This window comes from Malus domestica, chromosome 15, assembly GCF_042453785.1.
Source record: "Malus domestica chromosome 15, GDT2T_hap1".
Lineage (NCBI taxonomy): Eukaryota > Viridiplantae > Streptophyta > Magnoliopsida > Rosales > Rosaceae > Malus > Malus domestica.
Window position 1 is genome coordinate 8,546,941 of NC_091675.1, and position 17,409 is coordinate 8,564,349.

Below are 17,409 nucleotides of genomic sequence, written 5' to 3' on the forward strand. Positions count from 1 at the left end.
AATTTGATTGATTCAATGAATCAGTATATTCCATGCTAAGTGCTAACTGCCATCTAATATGAGTCGGTACGTTTAAGTGTTTAATTAAGTTTTATTAAGGCTCTCAGCCCTAGAAATAGACTACTCAACATCAACATGACGTCGCTTCTAAACAAAATTGGCCACCATAACAATGACAATGATGAGTACATAGCATCTTCAAAAGAGATAATTGCAAAGTTAAATTTGCTATGTAATGTACAATAGAGGTAGGGCTGGTTTGGTATTGCTGTGCTTTGAAAAAAAACTGCTGTGAGAATAAGCGGCTGTGCTGTGAGAATAAGCAGCTGTGAAATAAATCAGCAGAGCGTTTGGTAAACTTTTTTGTAAAAGTGCTTTTGGAAAAAAAAAAAGTCTGATAGTGGGTCTTTTCATTAAAGGAGCACTGTAGCTCCGTGTGCTTTGAAAAAAAGCTAGTTTTCCAAAGCTGCAAATAGCAGCTTTGGCTTTTTCCTTTGATTTCAGCTTATTCTCACAGCAGCTTCCAAAATAAGCCCTTTTTTTTTCAGTTTACCAAACACCTAAAACCCTCACAGCTTTTTTTCATGGGTGCTTTTTTTTAAGCACCTCACTCCCAAACTAGGCCGTAGCCAATTAGAAACGAAAGAGTTATCAATTGATGGTTGAAAATTGGGTCCCCCCATATAATTATTCAAATATTGTTTAATAAAGAGTTTTAAAAAACACTTTTTGAAGAAAAAATTTGATAAGTAAACTCCTTTGGAAATGCTCTTTGATAGTCCTACTATGACCTTTTATTTTTTTTTGGGCATTTACTTTTGAATTGCTTACTCTTTGGCAGGTCATTTATATATATAGAGCTGGAACACAGAAAATATAACAAAATAGCAAATAAACAATCTTATTGAGCTGCTGACTAATGACTATACCTTTCTGGTTCATATATATAGTTAAAGTTTTTGTATTAGATTTAGCAAGATGTTTTGACAAAACAAGAGATTATGTAAGATGTAAGATAAATAAAAAGAATAATGTCTGCAAATGTGTGTTATAGCTAGGTCAAATGAGATTGTCCGCTTCTCTCTCCACATAAATATGATAATTAGGGCTGGTTTGGTATTGCTGTGCTTTGAAAAAAAGTTGTTGTGAGAATAAGCGGCTGTGCTGTGAGAATAAGCGGCTGTGAAATAAATCAGCAGAGTGTTTGGTAAACTTTTTTGTAAAAGTGCTTTTGGAAAGAAAAAAAAAACAGTCTGATAGTGAGTCTTTTCATTAAAGGAGCACTGTAGCTCCGTGTGCTTTTAAAAAAAACCAGTTTTCCAAAGCTGCAAATAGCAGCTTCAGCTTTTTCTTTTGATTTCAGCTTATTCTCACAGTGTTGTTGATATGTTTTACTCCTTCCTAATGCTAAAACATATTGAGTATAATAGCACAAGTAAGGGTGTCGAATCCACAGGGACTAATTGGACCTATACAATCACTTGCTTTGCAAGAACCATATTAAATGACTTAAACTAAGCAACTTAGACAGATTTGTTGTTGTGTAACTTGAAAACTCACAAAAATGTAGTGAACACAAGTGAATGAATCAACAAGTAATAAAATGGAATAACACCAATGGAGATGAAACTAGGGATTCGGTTTCACCATAGCTAAATCAATCCCATGTTTGTTAAATCAGTTTATGCTCATTCATTTACCTATTTCTTGAGTTTGTTTCACTTAGATATGATCAACCATATGATGTGTGGATTTGATCAAATCACCCTAGTCAAGAACCAAATTGTGATGTGCAACTTTGGTTCTCAACCAAGGATGTTTTATACATAAGAAACTTTCACAAAACCAAAGGGGACACACGGCAGGATGTTTGCCAAACATCTCCCTCAATCATTCCCATATCTACCAAAATTATGCATGATGTGTGCTTCTAATTTTGGCTATACAACCTGTGATTAATTCAAGTGGTGATCAAGCATTAGAATTAACACACAAAGTCACAATGAAATCAGAGAATGAAACAAGAAATAAAAGGATCAAATGAGCATTATGAATTAACTACATGGGTTTCTTGCTAGGCTACATCGAATCCCTAAGAAGAGATTAGTTACATTTCATGTTTACAAACGTTTTAACATAGAAATACATAACATGAATGAACATAGAATTGAGAAGAAGAAACCCTTGAAGCAAAACTGATGTTGAAATCCTTCAAGAATGGCCTTCGGTCTTGGTTCTCCAGATGTGTTGTAACATGAAGGATGAGCTGCTGTGGATGAATGGTTGTTGCGGATGGGAGAGAGAATGGACAGAAAAATGGAGTTGCTAGGTGTGTGAATGGTGGTATGGTCGAGAGTTTTTTTAGAAGTGAGATTGCATGGACTTTAAATTGAAGTCTCTTGGGAGAACATGCGGCTGTCTAGCCAAAGAATGAAGCTGCCAATCTGAATGATGATGGAATGAAGTGATTTCTGAGGTGGTGGATGCACGGCACAAGGTGTAGATGCATACATATAGCTATTTTAATTGAACATGCATGTGTGTTTGCTGCAAAGCTGAAATGGACAACCTGGAATTGGTTGAACAAATCTGGAAAAGGGAATGAATGTGCACGGCATGGCTTTGCTTTGAGGTGTACAAGTGGCTGAATGGATTAGTTTAATAGAAGCACATGTGTTGCTGCAAAAGAGGGCTGGAAATGTAAGGAGATGCACGGCAAGATTGTGAACCTGCATGTGGCTGCATGTTTTGGAGGTGTGGATGTGGCATTAAGTAATGGAAGTGCATGTTCTTGGTGCAAAAAGGGAATGGAATGCACGGCAAGATTGAAAACATGCATGTGATTGCATGTTTTGGTATTTAAAACCACATAATCTGAATTCAATGTTTTTGTCTTGCCTAGAATCACCCATTATGGCCGAATGCTCCACCTTACACTTCCACATGTGTTCCTGAAATTCCAGCAGCCAAAGTAGTTCTATATTCCTCATTTGGGATTTCAAATTACTCCTCAAAAACCTTATTCACGCTAGGGATGATGATCAGCTACCAAAAGGGTTGATTTTACTTCACTTGCAATCCAATTGATCCTAAAACACACTTGGCTGCACACTAACACCAAATAATGTAAAAAACACAACTAGCTTGATCCAAAAACATCACAAAACATGTTGAGTATAATAGCATAAGTAAGGGTGTCGAATCCACAGGGACTAATTAGACCTATATAACCACTTGTTTTGCAAGATTAGAAAATAAAACTAATCACTTTAGATAGATTTGATGTTGTAACTTGAAACACACGGAAATGAAATGAACACAAGTAAATGAATCTACAAATAATGAAATGAGATAGTATCAATGGAGATGAGGCTAGGGATTCGGTTTCACCATTGCTAAATTGATTCCATGTTTGTTAAGTCAGTTTATGCTCAGTCATCTATCTATTTCTTGAGTTTGTTTCACTTAGATATGATCAACCATATGATATGTGGATTTGATCAAATATTCCTAGTCATGAACCTAATTGTGATGTTCAACTTCGGCTCCTAATCAAGAATGTGTTATGCATAAGAAACTTTCATAAAACCAAAGAAACACTTGGCAGGATGTTTGCAAAACGTTTCCTTCAATCATTCCCATATCTGCCAAAGTTATGCATGATGTGTGCTTTAAGATTGGCTAGACAACTTATGGTTAATTCAAATGGTGATCAAGCATTAAAACCAACACACAAAGTCACAATTAAATCAGAAAATGAAACAAGAAATAGAAGGATAAACTGAGCATTCCGAATTAACTACATGGCAATCTTGCTAGGCTACATCGAATCCCTAGAATGAGATTAGTTACACTTCATGTTTACAAATGATTTAACATAAAAATATATAACATGAGTGAACATAGAATTGAGAAGAAGAAACCCTTGAAGCAAAACTGATGTTGAAATCCTTCAAGAATGGCCTTCGGTCTTGGTTCTCCAGATGTGTTGTAACATGAAGGATGAGCTGCTGTGGATGAATGGTTGTTGCGGATGGGAGAGAGAATGGACAGAAAAATGGAGTTGCTAGGTGTGTGAATGGTGGTATGGTCGAGAGTTTTTTTAGAAGTGAGATTGCATGGACTTTAAATTGAAGTCTCTTGGGAGAACATGCGGCTGTCTAGCCAAAGAATGAAGCTGCCAATCTGAATGATGATGGAATGAAGTGATTTCTGAGGTGGTGGATGCACGGCACAAGGTGTAGATGCATACATATAGCTATTTTAATTGAACATGCATGTGTGTTTGCTGCAAAGCTGAAATGGACAACCTGGAATTGGTTGAACAAATCTGGAAAATGGAATGAATGTGCACGGCATGGCTTTGCTTTGAGGTGTACAAGTGGCTGAATGGATTAGTTTAATAGAAGCACATGTGTTGCTGCAAAAGAGGGCTGGAAATGTAAGGAGATGCACGGCAAGATTGTGAACCTGCATGTGGCTGCATGTTTTGGAGGTGTGGATGTGGCATTAAGTAATGGAAGTGCATGTTCTTGGTGCAAAAAGGGAATGGAATGCACGGCAAGATTGAAAACATGCATGTGATTGCATGTTTTGGTGTTTAAAACCACATAATTTGAATTCAATGTTTTTGTCTTGCCTAGAATCACCCATTATGGCCGAATGCTCCACCTTACACTTCCACATGTGTTCCTGAAATTCCAGCAGCCAAAGTAGTTCTATATTCCTCATTTGGGATTTCAAATTACTCCTCAAAAACCTTATTCACGCTAGGGATGATGATCAGCTACCAAAAGGGTTGATTTTACTTCACTTGCAATCCAATTGATCCTAAAACACACTTGGCTGCACACTAACACCAAATAATGTAAAAAACACAACTAGCTTGATCCAAAAACATCACAAAACTGCCAAATAAGGATGATATAAATGCACACAAAATGTATACATCACACAGCAGCTTCCAAAATAAGCCATTTTTTTCAATTTACCAAACACCTAAAACCCTCACAGCTTTTTTTCATAGGTGCTTTTTTTTTAAGCACCTCACTCCCAAACCACCCCTTACTCTCTTTATAGATTAAAATAGTTTAAAATATCAGTTTGTCAATAAAAACTCAAACCTAGCTAGTACTCATGATATTGCTCTTCAAGTCTGCGGTTAAAGTTTTTCCACCCCTAGCTATATTTATATTTTTTTGTCTTAACACCTTAAGCCATATTATAAGATCAGCCTTTAAAAAAAAATTAGGTCAATTAATCTATATAGGTCAGTCTATTTAACACTTTGGCTCATGTCTTATTCCTTTGTCTTTGAATCTAGGTGTAAATTAAGTTCAGAAATATGGAGAGAAGAGGGCATATTCAAAAATTCCAAATTTCGAAACAATTAGATGCTCCATCAACTGCAACACCAACAAGATTAATTATGCTGTGTTTGGAGCATAGTCTGAAATATCGATAATATCGACGAAATATCGAGGATATTTCGGTTTTTTCTAATCACGGATATTTCGGAACATATCCATGTACATATCGTACAAAATATCGACAATATCGACGATAATATCAGAAAATATCGATGTCGATAATTTCGCTCACACTTCAGCAATATTTTGTCAAAATATCGGTATAATATCACTAAAATATCAAAAATATCGATGTAAAGGAAGGAAAAAAAAAAGAAAAAAAAAAGAAAAAAAAAGGAAAAAGAGAGGAATAGTCTGAAATATCAATAATATCGACGAAATATCGAGGATATTTCGGTTTTTTCGAATCACGGATATTTCGGAACATATCGTACAAATATCGACAATATCGACGATAATATCGGAAAATATCGATGTCAATAATTTCGCTCACACTTCAGCAATATTTTGTCAAAATATCGATATAGTATCTCTAAAATATCAAAAATATCGATGTAAAGGAAGGGAAAAAAAAAAGAAAAAGAAGAAAAAAAAAAGGGAAAAGGGAGGAAAAAAAACACAAAGGGGATTTGAGCCCCTCATATTTTACTTCTCTAACACCGTAATCACCATATATCACTTATGTTTTAGTGATAATATGCTAAAATATTTATATTTATATGAGTGACATGTTAACAATTACATGCAAAACTATTTTGGGGATTTATCATTTGATGAATACTCTACACAATAAACTTCTCTACACATAGAGATGATGAAGATGGTGAAAGTTTTGAACCTCATAGGAACTTTATGTGGTACTAAATCACTTATGTATCTTACCATGCAATGTATAAAGTGTAAAATATTGTAGTAAATCATTATATATAAATGATTATGGTGTGTTTAATCTTTTTTCATTAATTACTACATATTTTCTACACTCACAGTGTTTGCCAGCTTGCTATATAATCAACTTAAATCAATTAAATTCATCATGTAATGCATTTCCTTCTAATATTTTTTGATAAACTAATAGATAATTGACTAAATAAACATTCTCCAAAGTTTCAATAAAAATTTCTAAGTTTTTCTTACAATTTCCGTGGTTTTTATTTAATTTTTATCGATATTAATAATATCTCGATATTTCCATCGAAATTTTCATGTTTTTGGACTACCGGTATTTCCGATATCATCGATATTTTATATCATGGTTTGGAGAAGTGGCACATCATAGTTGCAGTTGTGCAGGTGCTATCTACATCTCTCATTCGAAATATTACTAATTTCTTTTTTGGTCAAAAAAATATTAGTAATTTGACAACACTCTTTGTCATAATGTGTCATATATAATGGAAATAGATCATCTCTGGATCTCTTCCACCTAATTCTTCTAATTATTTAATATGAGCCCTTGAAATTTGATCAAATGACTATAAATAGGAAGTTCATTTAACAGTTATATTAATTTTAGCTGTTTGATCAAATTTCAAGAGTTCGAATTAAATGATTGAAAGAATTTGATGAAGGAGATCCAAAGAGAATCTCTTTCCATATATAATCTAGTACCCTTTTGGACTAGGGGCATTAACTCATTAATTAAGTTTATTTTTTGTATGGACTTTTGCTTTCTATATACTATTCTTTTCTAGCCCTAAAAGTGTATGTATATGGCCGGACTATTGGTAAACCGAATGCCTCAATACTTTTGACCTTTTTTGTTTAACAACATTAGTTCATGAAATTTGAACTTTAAACATTATCTAATATAACGGAAACTAAATGTTATTAGATTGTTTAGATCAACCGAATAATCGCGGTCACAGTTTGACCCCCATTTTAAGGTATATAGTTAAGTCATACAAAAATTAAGCAAGACAGAAATCAAAGCAACCAAAAAAATTATATACTAGAAATCCAACATTCGCAACCTTATTTTTGTAACAAAAAATATAAATAAATCCTAGTTTAATATACAAATACACTGAATGTAGGCTGCTGTGGTTTAGATATATAATATAACACGTCATGGTCTGGGAGCTTCTGCTAAAGATTGGATGAAGGAAAACACAATCTTTGGAAATATGGAAGACAAACAATGAATTGTGCGGTGGTGTATTATATTTCTCTGGCGACTTTTAAAAAATAGTGTATGCTTTCCATTCTACGAGGAGCAGTTAAAATAATATATGTCCTAATTACAGTTCCTAATTTAGTAGCGAAATCAAAATGTGTCCATTTTTCATGGGTTAACTTATACGGCTCTAGTTCTTCAAAAAAAAAAAAAAAAACTTATACGGCTTGTCCCAATCTTTATGATCATAAGCACCTTATATGTAGAGGAGTATTTGGATGTACTCAGAAACCCAGTCTCGTAGTATTACTATTAAGACTAAAATTTTTGCTATAATATGTTTTGGGATTGTACTTAAAGACTAGCAGTTGTCAATGTTTATTGGGGAATAGTTGGACCCTTGTATTAAGCCTAGCTAGGGTTATTTCACATTCATCAAGATGGTCGGAGAGAGGCGTAAAATAAGATCCTCTTCATACATTTTAACGGCCTCATCACGTGGAAGCGTAACCATCACCACCCTACACCATCTCCTGGTTTTTCCAGAAGGATAAAAACTTGCCCTAATCCAAACACCGGCTCAATATAACACGACAAATGAATAGGTACGATCGCATCTTTTAAAATGGCTGAAAATAGGTCCACGGTCTCTAAGCTCGAACAAATGAGATCGCAACTGTTCACTAAGGACGGAGATTGATCACCGTTACATTCAAGCTACTCGATCAAATCCATGATTCCCTCAGTGTCCATTTTTGCCACCACTTCACCTATAGAACTTGCAGCTTGTGAAAAATTCTCTTTTTGGAAACTGCCTAGATGAACCTTGTTATAAACCATGCAATTTCCAAATGAGCCTTTTATCTGACCCCAAAACCTTTCTCATATCCATGCATATGGACATGTTAACAAGCCCATCTCTCATTCCTTTCACGTTGCTAATACGAATCTAAAAGACCCCAGCAAGGACCTCAAACAGTGTTGGGCTTGATTTGCCAGTTGCACCAATGGGCTGGCTGGGCCATGGCCATACAAGCCGGAACCATATCGTCCGATAAAACAAGAGCAATAGTTCTGTGTTTTGTGCCTACAAGGTGAAATGACTTGTTGATGGAGGTTTTGTAGTGGTTGATCAAGGCAGCTTAGGGCTTTTGGTTCGGCCTTCTGTTTCCCGGCCCCCGCGGAGGCAATGGGTGGAAAAATGTAGGATGCATCGTCTTGCCCAAGAACGTCCTGCCAGCCCAAGCTTTGAAGAACATGGTTGCACAAGTTTGATCTGCAACTCAGCCCAATTGCTAATCCACCATCCTCAAACTCCGTAAGCTATACAAAAGAAAAAGGGACAATGTTACAAAATGTTAATATGAGAAAATGATATGTTGCTCAACTATCAATCTGAACAACGATGTACCTAGCAAGAAACCGGTCGTACTAATATTCAATTAGAGTACTACATAGTATGTCAAATTGTTTACTAAGAGAATATTTCTATGTTACGAGGAGAAAATCTTAAACGTAACCAGTTGTATACAACTATGTATCTATCTCTCATCACGTGATTAATCTATATTTTGCAAAAGATATATACGTAATTATGTACAAACGAAGATAGTGATGCAGCGGAGTACTAACATGATTACCTGAACATAAAATGTGGACCAAAAATAAGGCTTATGGTACATTTCCTCCCAGTAAACAAGCATAAGCTCCTTTTCCCTACCCACATTTGTTAACCACTCCTCCAAACTCCCTCTTGCCTTAGCTTCGATCATTCTCACGCCCACATCACTGCACTTTATCATCCACTGCTCTTTGTCATTCTTCTACAACCGGCTCGTCATTATTTGATAATTTGTGAGCGCTATTGCCAAGGACTCTCTAAGCTTCGTTGTGATTTCACCAGGCTCTGTTGGCACTCCGGTTGAAGGATAGTACAACCAATAGAGGGTAGGTTTTTCTGACTTGGACGGGCTTCGTGCTCACCACGGTTCGCTTGCAAATGAGTTCTATTTCTCCATACAAGACAGAGGAAGGGATATAACTTAGCGATGGATTGACGACTTGACGTGGTTTCAAGCTTGATTATTCCTAAACTTAATGTGAGTTTTTCTTTCGAATGCTACTATTAAAACACACAAAGTCCACACATTCTCTAATACAAGAGGGTTGTTCATGCAATGATAAGTTCATTTTAATTAGAGAGTGTCTCGACAAGTGTACAAATTTTGTTTGTTTAAACAACATTATTGTTTTCGATTTCTCTTCACTTGCTTCCCACTTGTTAGCCTTCAATTCGTCCTTGAACATCAAGATTTTCAGGAATTACATTGATGCTGGTAAGTTGACGCATTAAACTTACTAATAATATCTTAGTTGTTTAGAAGCCCAATTGTAAGTCCATTGGGCCTGCAGACCCAAACCCAAAACACAGCCCAACGGAAGGCCTCAAATGTCGACAACACAAGTAATCAGAAGAAAAAACACGCGCGCATCCTGCGCGTGTTAAACAACAATCTCCATCCTCCACATCTCACAAAATTTCTCGCTCAATCACGAATCAGATCAGAAACCCTCCCTCTCTCTACTCCCTTCCCCAAATCCTCATCCCCGATTTCACACCTCAAGGATTAGGGTTTCTGAAAATGTCAGGTGCAGCAATAGCGGTGGGTTACTCGAGCTCCTGGGCACGCGCCCTCGTCCAGATCTCTCCATACACATTCTCCGCTATCGGTATCGCCGTCGCCATCGGCGTCTCCGTCCTCGGCGCCGCCTGGTTCTTCCCCTTTCCTTATTCCCCCTTCATTTGATGATTAAAGTTATAATCTTTGGGTTAATTAATTACTAAATTGTGTAAGTTGTTGTGGCAATTAGGGGGATTTATATTACTGGGAGCAGTTTGATCGGTGCAGCAATCAAGGCCCCTCGTATCACTTCTAAGAATCTCATTAGGTGATGAAATTTCTGAAATTTACTCCCTTTTTTTATTACATTTTCATTTAATTTTAGCATCTGCTTTTGGTTTTGGATTCATAACGCAAACATGTAGTGAATGTAAATACTAGAAATTGGGATTATGTTCATGATTTGAAGTAGCATCCCAGTAATTGAATTCAATAGCGGATTAAATTTCTTAATTGAAAAATACGAATCACACTTATAACTAGCTCGGTTAATTGATTGATTGATATATGGAGAGTTGTGTTATCTATTTAAACACTTCCGAAAACTGTTTCTTCACACCAATGTGGGAGATTTTCTTATCTTTGACGATGCACCTTGAATTTTCAACTTTAACGTAACTCTGCTGATTATGGATTCTTAAGTGTGTGATTAAGATGATGATGTTTTGGGACTGACTTGGACTGGATTGGTTGTCTCAGTGTTATATTTTGTGAACGAAAGTTCTTAATCGATAAATGGATCATATTGCTATTGGCAATCACACTTAAAACTAACTTGGTTAATTGATTGATGGATGGAGAATTGTGCTATCTATTCAAGCACTCCCGAAAACTGTTTCTTAACACCATTGTAGGAAATTTGCTTATCGATAACGATGCACCTTGAATTTTCCAACTTTAACATAGCACTGCTGGTTGTAAATGCTCGAGTGTGACATTACAATGATGTGTTGTGGGACTGACTTGGATTGGATGCATTTTCTGTTGCAGTGTTATTTTTTGTGAAGCTGTTGCTATATATGGTGTTATTGTTGCAATTATTCTACAAACAAAGTTGGAGAGTGTTCCAACATCGAAGATGCATGCACCTGAGTCTCTTAGAGCTGGATATGCAATCTTTGCCTCGGGGATAATCGTGGGCTTTGCAAACCTTGTCTGCGGGTTGATATCTTTAGCCTTCTTTCTCACATTTCTTTTAGAATTTCCAAAAAGTCCTATGGCTCTTACCACACAATGATTTTGTTTCTGCGGCAGGTTATGCGTGGGAATTATTGGAAGCAGCTGCGCATTGTCCGATGCCCAAAACTCCTCGCTTTTCGTGAAGATCCTTGTGATCGAAATCTTTGGCAGTGCACTTGGATTGTTTGGAGTGATTGTGGGAATCATAATGTCAGCTCAAGCTACATGGCCTTCGAAATGATGATGCGTTGCTCGGTAAAACTTGGCATCACATAACGACAGTGTTACGTGTAATTTCTTCTTTTCACCATTAGGAATGTTATAGCTGCTGTGGAAATATTATTTTTCCGTATTGTATCAATCTTAGGTTGTATTTAATCCGATGGGAATGAGTTATGCGAGAGATGTATAAGGATGAGTTAAGCATTTCCTCAATCATGGTGGTAGACAATATTATCTTAGTTTTGAATGAATAACAGAATCATTTTTTCATATGCGTCGTCGACATCGGTTTATAAACAGCTTTGATTTGAATGCTCATTATTGTGTACAAATAGTCGGAGTTCAAACTTTTAATCTTGCTTATACAAAGATCGAACAACAATACTCAAACAGAGATCATGCTTTATTGGCCACAAATCCGGAAAGACGATGCGTCTGGACGATTATCTGGTTGAATTAAAGTAGTATGGAAGGAACATCCCAGAAAAAGGGCATGAATTTCTGCTGCAGCTGTTGGCACTCCTCTGGATTAGCAGTCTCGGGGTTGAAAAGCTGTCTATCAGGAAGAACAAGGCCCTGTTTAATCCGACCCATTCGCCTTGCGTGCAGGACTTGTTTGGACACGACTGGTAACCGAATCGACTGATATTCTTCAAGAGCTGATTGCAAATCTTCTGCTCCCCACTTCTTCAAGCATTGCCCTAGCACTGCAGCATCTAGGACCGACATGTTTGTGCTTCTTAGGGCATGAGGAGTTGTGGGGTGAGCTGCATCCCCAACTAGTACAACTTTGTCCCAGAAGATTTGTTCTAAAGGATCACTGTCGTATATGGCATTGATGAAAGGCTCTTTTGTTTCTTTGATCACTCTCACAAACTCTGGAAGCCACATTTTCTCTGCTTCTTTGTGCATACTCTGGATCATGTCGCTGCTCGCTTTCATGGTCATCGAGTTATGCTTCAGATCAGGCTCCGGTTGGTGGACATACCAAATCCAATTCAGCCTTCGGTTCAGAAGCTCGTATAGCACGGTGTGCGTCCCAGAACCTAAGCCAAAGTACAAGCATTTCCCAAGCTCAGGGTATTCCTTTCGGATGCCGGTTAAGGTTTCTGAACTCTCATTTCCAGTAAAATCAAGCATCCCTCTCCATGCGCAGTAACCCGAATACCTAACAAAACACACACAATATCATGATATCACAACACACTACAAGCTCCAAACATGAAAATTTTCATGAAAAAGTTGACACTTGACATAACAAACCTCAGTTTATGGTCAGGGACAAAACTTTGGCGGATGGAAGAGAGACATCCATCCGCTGCAACGAGCAAATCACCGACAATTTCGATGATTTCATTAGTCTGATGGGATGAAGCCTTCACTATAACTGAAGACTTGTCACTGGAAATGGAGAAAGATAGGAAATGGTGACCCCAAAGAAACAGGTTTGGTGGTAGTGCATTGTACAGAAGGGCATGCAGGTCAGCCCAATGTGCTGCTCTGCAGTTGAAATCCTCATCTCTAGTTAGCGTCCATTTCACCTTATTCTCACCATCAATTGCATCATTCTACACACCAACAAAAATATCCACGCTCGTAAAAAAAGCGAAGAAATCACAGTTTGATACGTATGTATAAACGTTTTGCATATGCTTCACTAGCATTCGATTTACAATCCAACGAGATAGAATAGAGAACTGTTATTTGTACCTGATCAATTGTAAGCGGCAGAGTGGCCTTGTGGAGAAGGTCAGGGTCTTGAATCCATGACTGGATGAGTCTGAGAGAGAGAGGGTCAAGGCCAAGTCCAGCCCCAGTTGGGCTTCCAGTTGGGGGAGCATATGATTTCTCCACCAACAAAACATCCCACCCTGCTGATATGAGCGTGTGGGCGCATGATACCCCTGCTATGCTCCCTCCCACAATTACTGCCTTGGGTTTTTTCTTCAGACTCATCTCTCTCTCTCCTCCTCTCCTCACTCTATCTCTCTCCAGAGGTCGGGAGAGTTCTCCTTTTTCTTCTTTTTTGGTGAATTGAAGAAAGTTGGGCGGTGACTAAAAGACAATAGGATCACTACAAGATAATCATATGGTTTCTCTAAAATACTAACAATGTTTTCCGACCCAATATAATAGATTTTTTTTTGGCAGACGTTAAACTGTAAAAAAATTGTCAGAATTGATAAAAACTATCTATCTATTTGTTACAGTTGATTGACTAAACAATTTTATTTTTAGTTCTTGTTTTACTAAAAGTAATTATAGAATAATATATCTAAATTACCTATTAATGGAACACTATTTGTCAACTAAAATTCTATGAAATTACTATTATAATCCTCTCATCAAAGCTAAACAAAATTAAAAACATTGCAACTTAATAATTACATACCACTCTGATATGGGGTGAAGTCTTTTGCCACTTAATAATACAGATTTAGTGGTATTCCTCTTCATTTGTAAGTGTGAGGTCTTAACTTAAGTTCAATTCCTCTTCATTTGTAAGTGGGAGGTTTTAGGTTCAATTCTCGCAAAAAGTGAGTTTGAGCCAAATTATTGCTAACCCATTATGAGGCTAAGCCCACCCCTCTCATTTAGTTTAGAAAATATCGTTTGTTAAAAAAAAAAATTACATACCACTCCAATTTTCTATTTGGGATGTGATATTCACACACCTCATTTTATTTCTTTAACACCCTTCTAATTTTCGGCTGTCGGATAGGAAGAATTGAAAAAAATCAAATGACAGAAATTAACAAGAGGTGTAAGAGAAGTAAAAAAACGGTGTGTGGATAGCACATCCCTTCTATTTTACATAAACCTCACAACCAGTAAACGTAATATATCCTATTTAAAAAATAAAAAAAAAATAATGGAGGAGGTTTTTTCTTTAAACCGAGGTCTCCCACTTCAAAACAACCCCCTTAACCCCTTCTTCAAAATTCCACGCTCAAATTTCTTTTTTCAAGTTTTTTTTATTTTTAATTTTTAAGAAGTGAAATAAATATTTTCTTAATAAATAATAGACAAATTTAAATTACACACTTATAACGTCTGCGCATATTGACTAGTATAATATTAACGGTATGAATAAATCAGCCAATGTTGTGAGAAAATCATTTCGAGGAGCCAAGCATTCATAGTCTAATTAACCACATTTCTTATTAATGGGCCTATATTTTAAAGTTTTACCAATTGTGACCCGAACCATCAAACTATTACCTCCATGACCCGACCCGGACCATAGACCACTCCCACAAAAACCCAAAGATGCGGCGTCCGTACAATATTCCAAACCGTCCCCCTTCCCCTTCTCTCTCTCTGCTCGTCTTCTCTGTCAAGCAAAACTCTCCGTGGAGAAATGGGGGCTGGGCGCGAGGTCCAAAGCTCGCTGGACGGACTGCGGGACAAGAACGTGATGCAGCTGAAGAAACTCAACACTGCCCTCTTCCCAGTCCGCTACAACGACAAGTACTACGCCGATGCCCTCGCTTCCGGCGATTTCACCAAGCTAGGTTGAGCTTCGATTCTGAGTCTTTATTATTTTTTAATTATATTTTCTGGGTTTTGTTTAATTTTGCATAATATTTCTGGGTTTTGTTTATTTTTGCTTAATATTTTCTGGGTTTTGCTTAATTATGCATATTGTTTTGTGGGGTTTGCTTATTTTGTGCAAATGTAGGTTCTTTATTCAAATGCCCTGAAATCTCATCTGGCTATTGGTTATTTTGTAAAACATTTGATGGGTTATAGTCATTTGAGCTTGTAATTATGTTCTACTTCTAATTACTGTTCTGTGAATATTTTGTGGTTTTGTTCGTTCTGGGTATTTCGTAATCTTCGTTGTTGTTTGTTTGCTTCTGGTTATCCGAAAATGGAACTTGTTTATGGCTTGCGCTTAGAAATATTGGATGTTAGCTCATTGGACCTTCAAGTAAATTGGGGATGGAAAGTTATTGTTATGTCAGGGATTTGGGTAGTTTTGGTCATGGTAGTAATGCTTGGTTTGATAGTTATGTGTCTTAAGTCAATTGTTTCTGCTTGTTGGTGTTCTAAAAAAACCGTGAGGAACTACATATTTTTGAAGATAAATGACAAGGTTCTGGTGCAGCATTAGTGAGGTAGTTGAGTGATCAGCTATCCCCTGAATCTTTATCAGTTCCTCAATAACAAAAGGGTAGTGCTATTCACACACCCCTTTTTACCTCCCACATCTCCTTGTTAATTTTAGTCCATTGATCTTCTTCAATTCGTAATGATCGAATGGCCGGAAATTGAGTAGGGTGTGTGAGAGGTAAAAATGGGTGTGTGGATAGCACTACCTGAACAAAATTAGATGTCTTCTTTGATGAGTTATGTTTATTTTTATAATCTACTTCCCCAGTAAAATTTTGTAGTGCTAGTTCTTTTAATATGTGGGCATGATTTTGGGAGGACTGATGTTGTATGTCTTATTAGACGTGCAAAGAGGGTCATTAAGAATGAAGAAGTTGGTCGGACAGTAGCTTGAGCATTTTCAAATGTAACCTGTTATGAATTGTATGTGCCGTATGCTACTGTGTGAGGACCAATGTGAGACTATTGTCTAAGTTTAACAAGCTTGTTCACTGAGAGTCCATTTCTTACAGTATCTCGTTGAAGGTGCATATATGGTCTAGAAAGCTAGATTGACAGTTATACCTGGTACATGTAAACAAAATTGCAAACCTTTTCTGTGTAGGTATACCCTTAATTTATCATTCTTGGGATTTTTTATTTCCCTTAGCACTCATGTCTCTCATGTCTCTGTTGAAGTTGACTACATGCCAAATTGACAAACATTATGAAAGATGAAAGTTTGATTCCTGCTATTATTTTTGTACAGCATATTTCAGTGATATATGTGTTGGTGCAATTGCATGCCGGCTTGAGAAAAAGGAAAATGGAGCTGTCCGCGTGTACATCATGACATTGGGAGTTCTAGCACCATACCGTGGGCTAGGCATTGGTAAGCAAGCAATGTTCTTCGTATTATAACTTCGGTATGGCCCGGGGGGTTTCTGTTTGAGAAACCACCAAGTCATGCTTATTGGTTACAACCGTGGTTGAAACCACCAAGTCATGCTTAATGCTTATTGTTATATATACAGTGAATTGTTCTTTAAATGTCTGGTAGAATTAAGATTAAGGTGTCAAGAAAAAGTCCTCATACTTTTTGGTGGTACTGTCTTACGGTAAATATTTGCTTAACCTGGATATTTACAACCGCGTAGTTTTCTTATCTAAGTTCTGGGATTTTTGCAGGTAAAAAACTGTTGAACCATTCTCTTGATCTGTGCGCCAAGCAAAATATTTCAGAAATATACTTGCATGTTCAGACAAACAATGAGGACGCCATAAACTTCTACAAGAAATTTGGGTTCGAAATCACGGAAACCATCCAGAATTATTACACAAACATCACCCCTCCAGACTGCTACGTTCTTACCAAGTATATTGCTCAGTCAAAGAAATAACACGTCAAAGCTATCAAATGGGGAAGTTGTTGCATTAAATTTTGACATTTTTTATTTCTAAATTATGCTAGATGCTGTCTGGTTGTTAGAGTTATAAACTTGCTAAAATTTGTTCGGAAGCTAAGTTATGTGACTGTTCATCTGCTGTATTTCTGGAGAAATGATTGTCGTTTGTTGATCGGATTAGCTTATGATCATTTGAAAGTTTTCTAATTTATCAGGACCAAGGGTTTTTGGCACTTCAGCAAAAATGAGGAGAAATGGTTGAATTTTGGAAAAGTGGACAATTTAATTAAATAAATTTGAAACTTTAGAGATTATTCTTGTAATCTAGGAAAACTAATGTG

At 36.8% G+C, this 17,409-nt stretch overlaps 3 protein-coding genes and 1 pseudogene across 3 annotated transcripts; 2 read left to right on the top strand and 2 right to left on the bottom strand.

The window, feature by feature from the left end:
* Nucleotides 1-7,906: 7,906 nt before the first annotated feature.
* Nucleotides 7,907-9,835, bottom strand: LOC103400240 (protein ECERIFERUM 26-like; annotated as a pseudogene).
* A 130-nt stretch (nucleotides 9,836-9,965) lies between these two features.
* LOC103456165 (V-type proton ATPase subunit c''2-like) lies at nucleotides 9,966-11,837 on the top strand. Its single transcript, XM_008395819.4, has 4 exons — nucleotides 9,966-10,258; nucleotides 10,357-10,434; nucleotides 11,157-11,327; nucleotides 11,421-11,837. The coding sequence occupies exons 1-4, from the start codon at nucleotides 10,128-10,130 to the stop codon at nucleotides 11,584-11,586; spliced, it is 546 nt and encodes a 181-aa protein (XP_008394041.1). The 5' UTR covers nucleotides 9,966-10,127; the 3' UTR covers nucleotides 11,587-11,837.
* Nucleotides 11,838-11,852: 15 nt separating this feature from the next.
* Nucleotides 11,853-13,661, bottom strand: LOC103456164 (uncharacterized). Its single transcript, XM_008395818.4, has 3 exons — nucleotides 13,278-13,661; nucleotides 12,831-13,135; nucleotides 11,853-12,735 (listed from the first exon to the last, which is right to left on the bottom strand). Exons 1-3 carry the CDS (start codon nucleotides 13,521-13,523, stop codon nucleotides 12,024-12,026), a joined length of 1,263 nt encoding a protein of 420 aa, XP_008394040.2. The 5' UTR covers nucleotides 13,524-13,661; the 3' UTR covers nucleotides 11,853-12,023.
* Nucleotides 13,662-14,818: 1,157 nt separating this feature from the next.
* Nucleotides 14,819-17,275, top strand: LOC103456166 (uncharacterized). The gene is made up of 3 exons (XM_008395820.4): nucleotides 14,819-15,082; nucleotides 16,432-16,554; nucleotides 16,851-17,275. Exons 1-3 carry the CDS (start codon nucleotides 14,929-14,931, stop codon nucleotides 17,060-17,062), a joined length of 489 nt encoding a protein of 162 aa, XP_008394042.1. The 5' UTR covers nucleotides 14,819-14,928; the 3' UTR covers nucleotides 17,063-17,275.
* The last annotated feature ends 134 nt before the right edge of the window (nucleotides 17,276-17,409 follow it).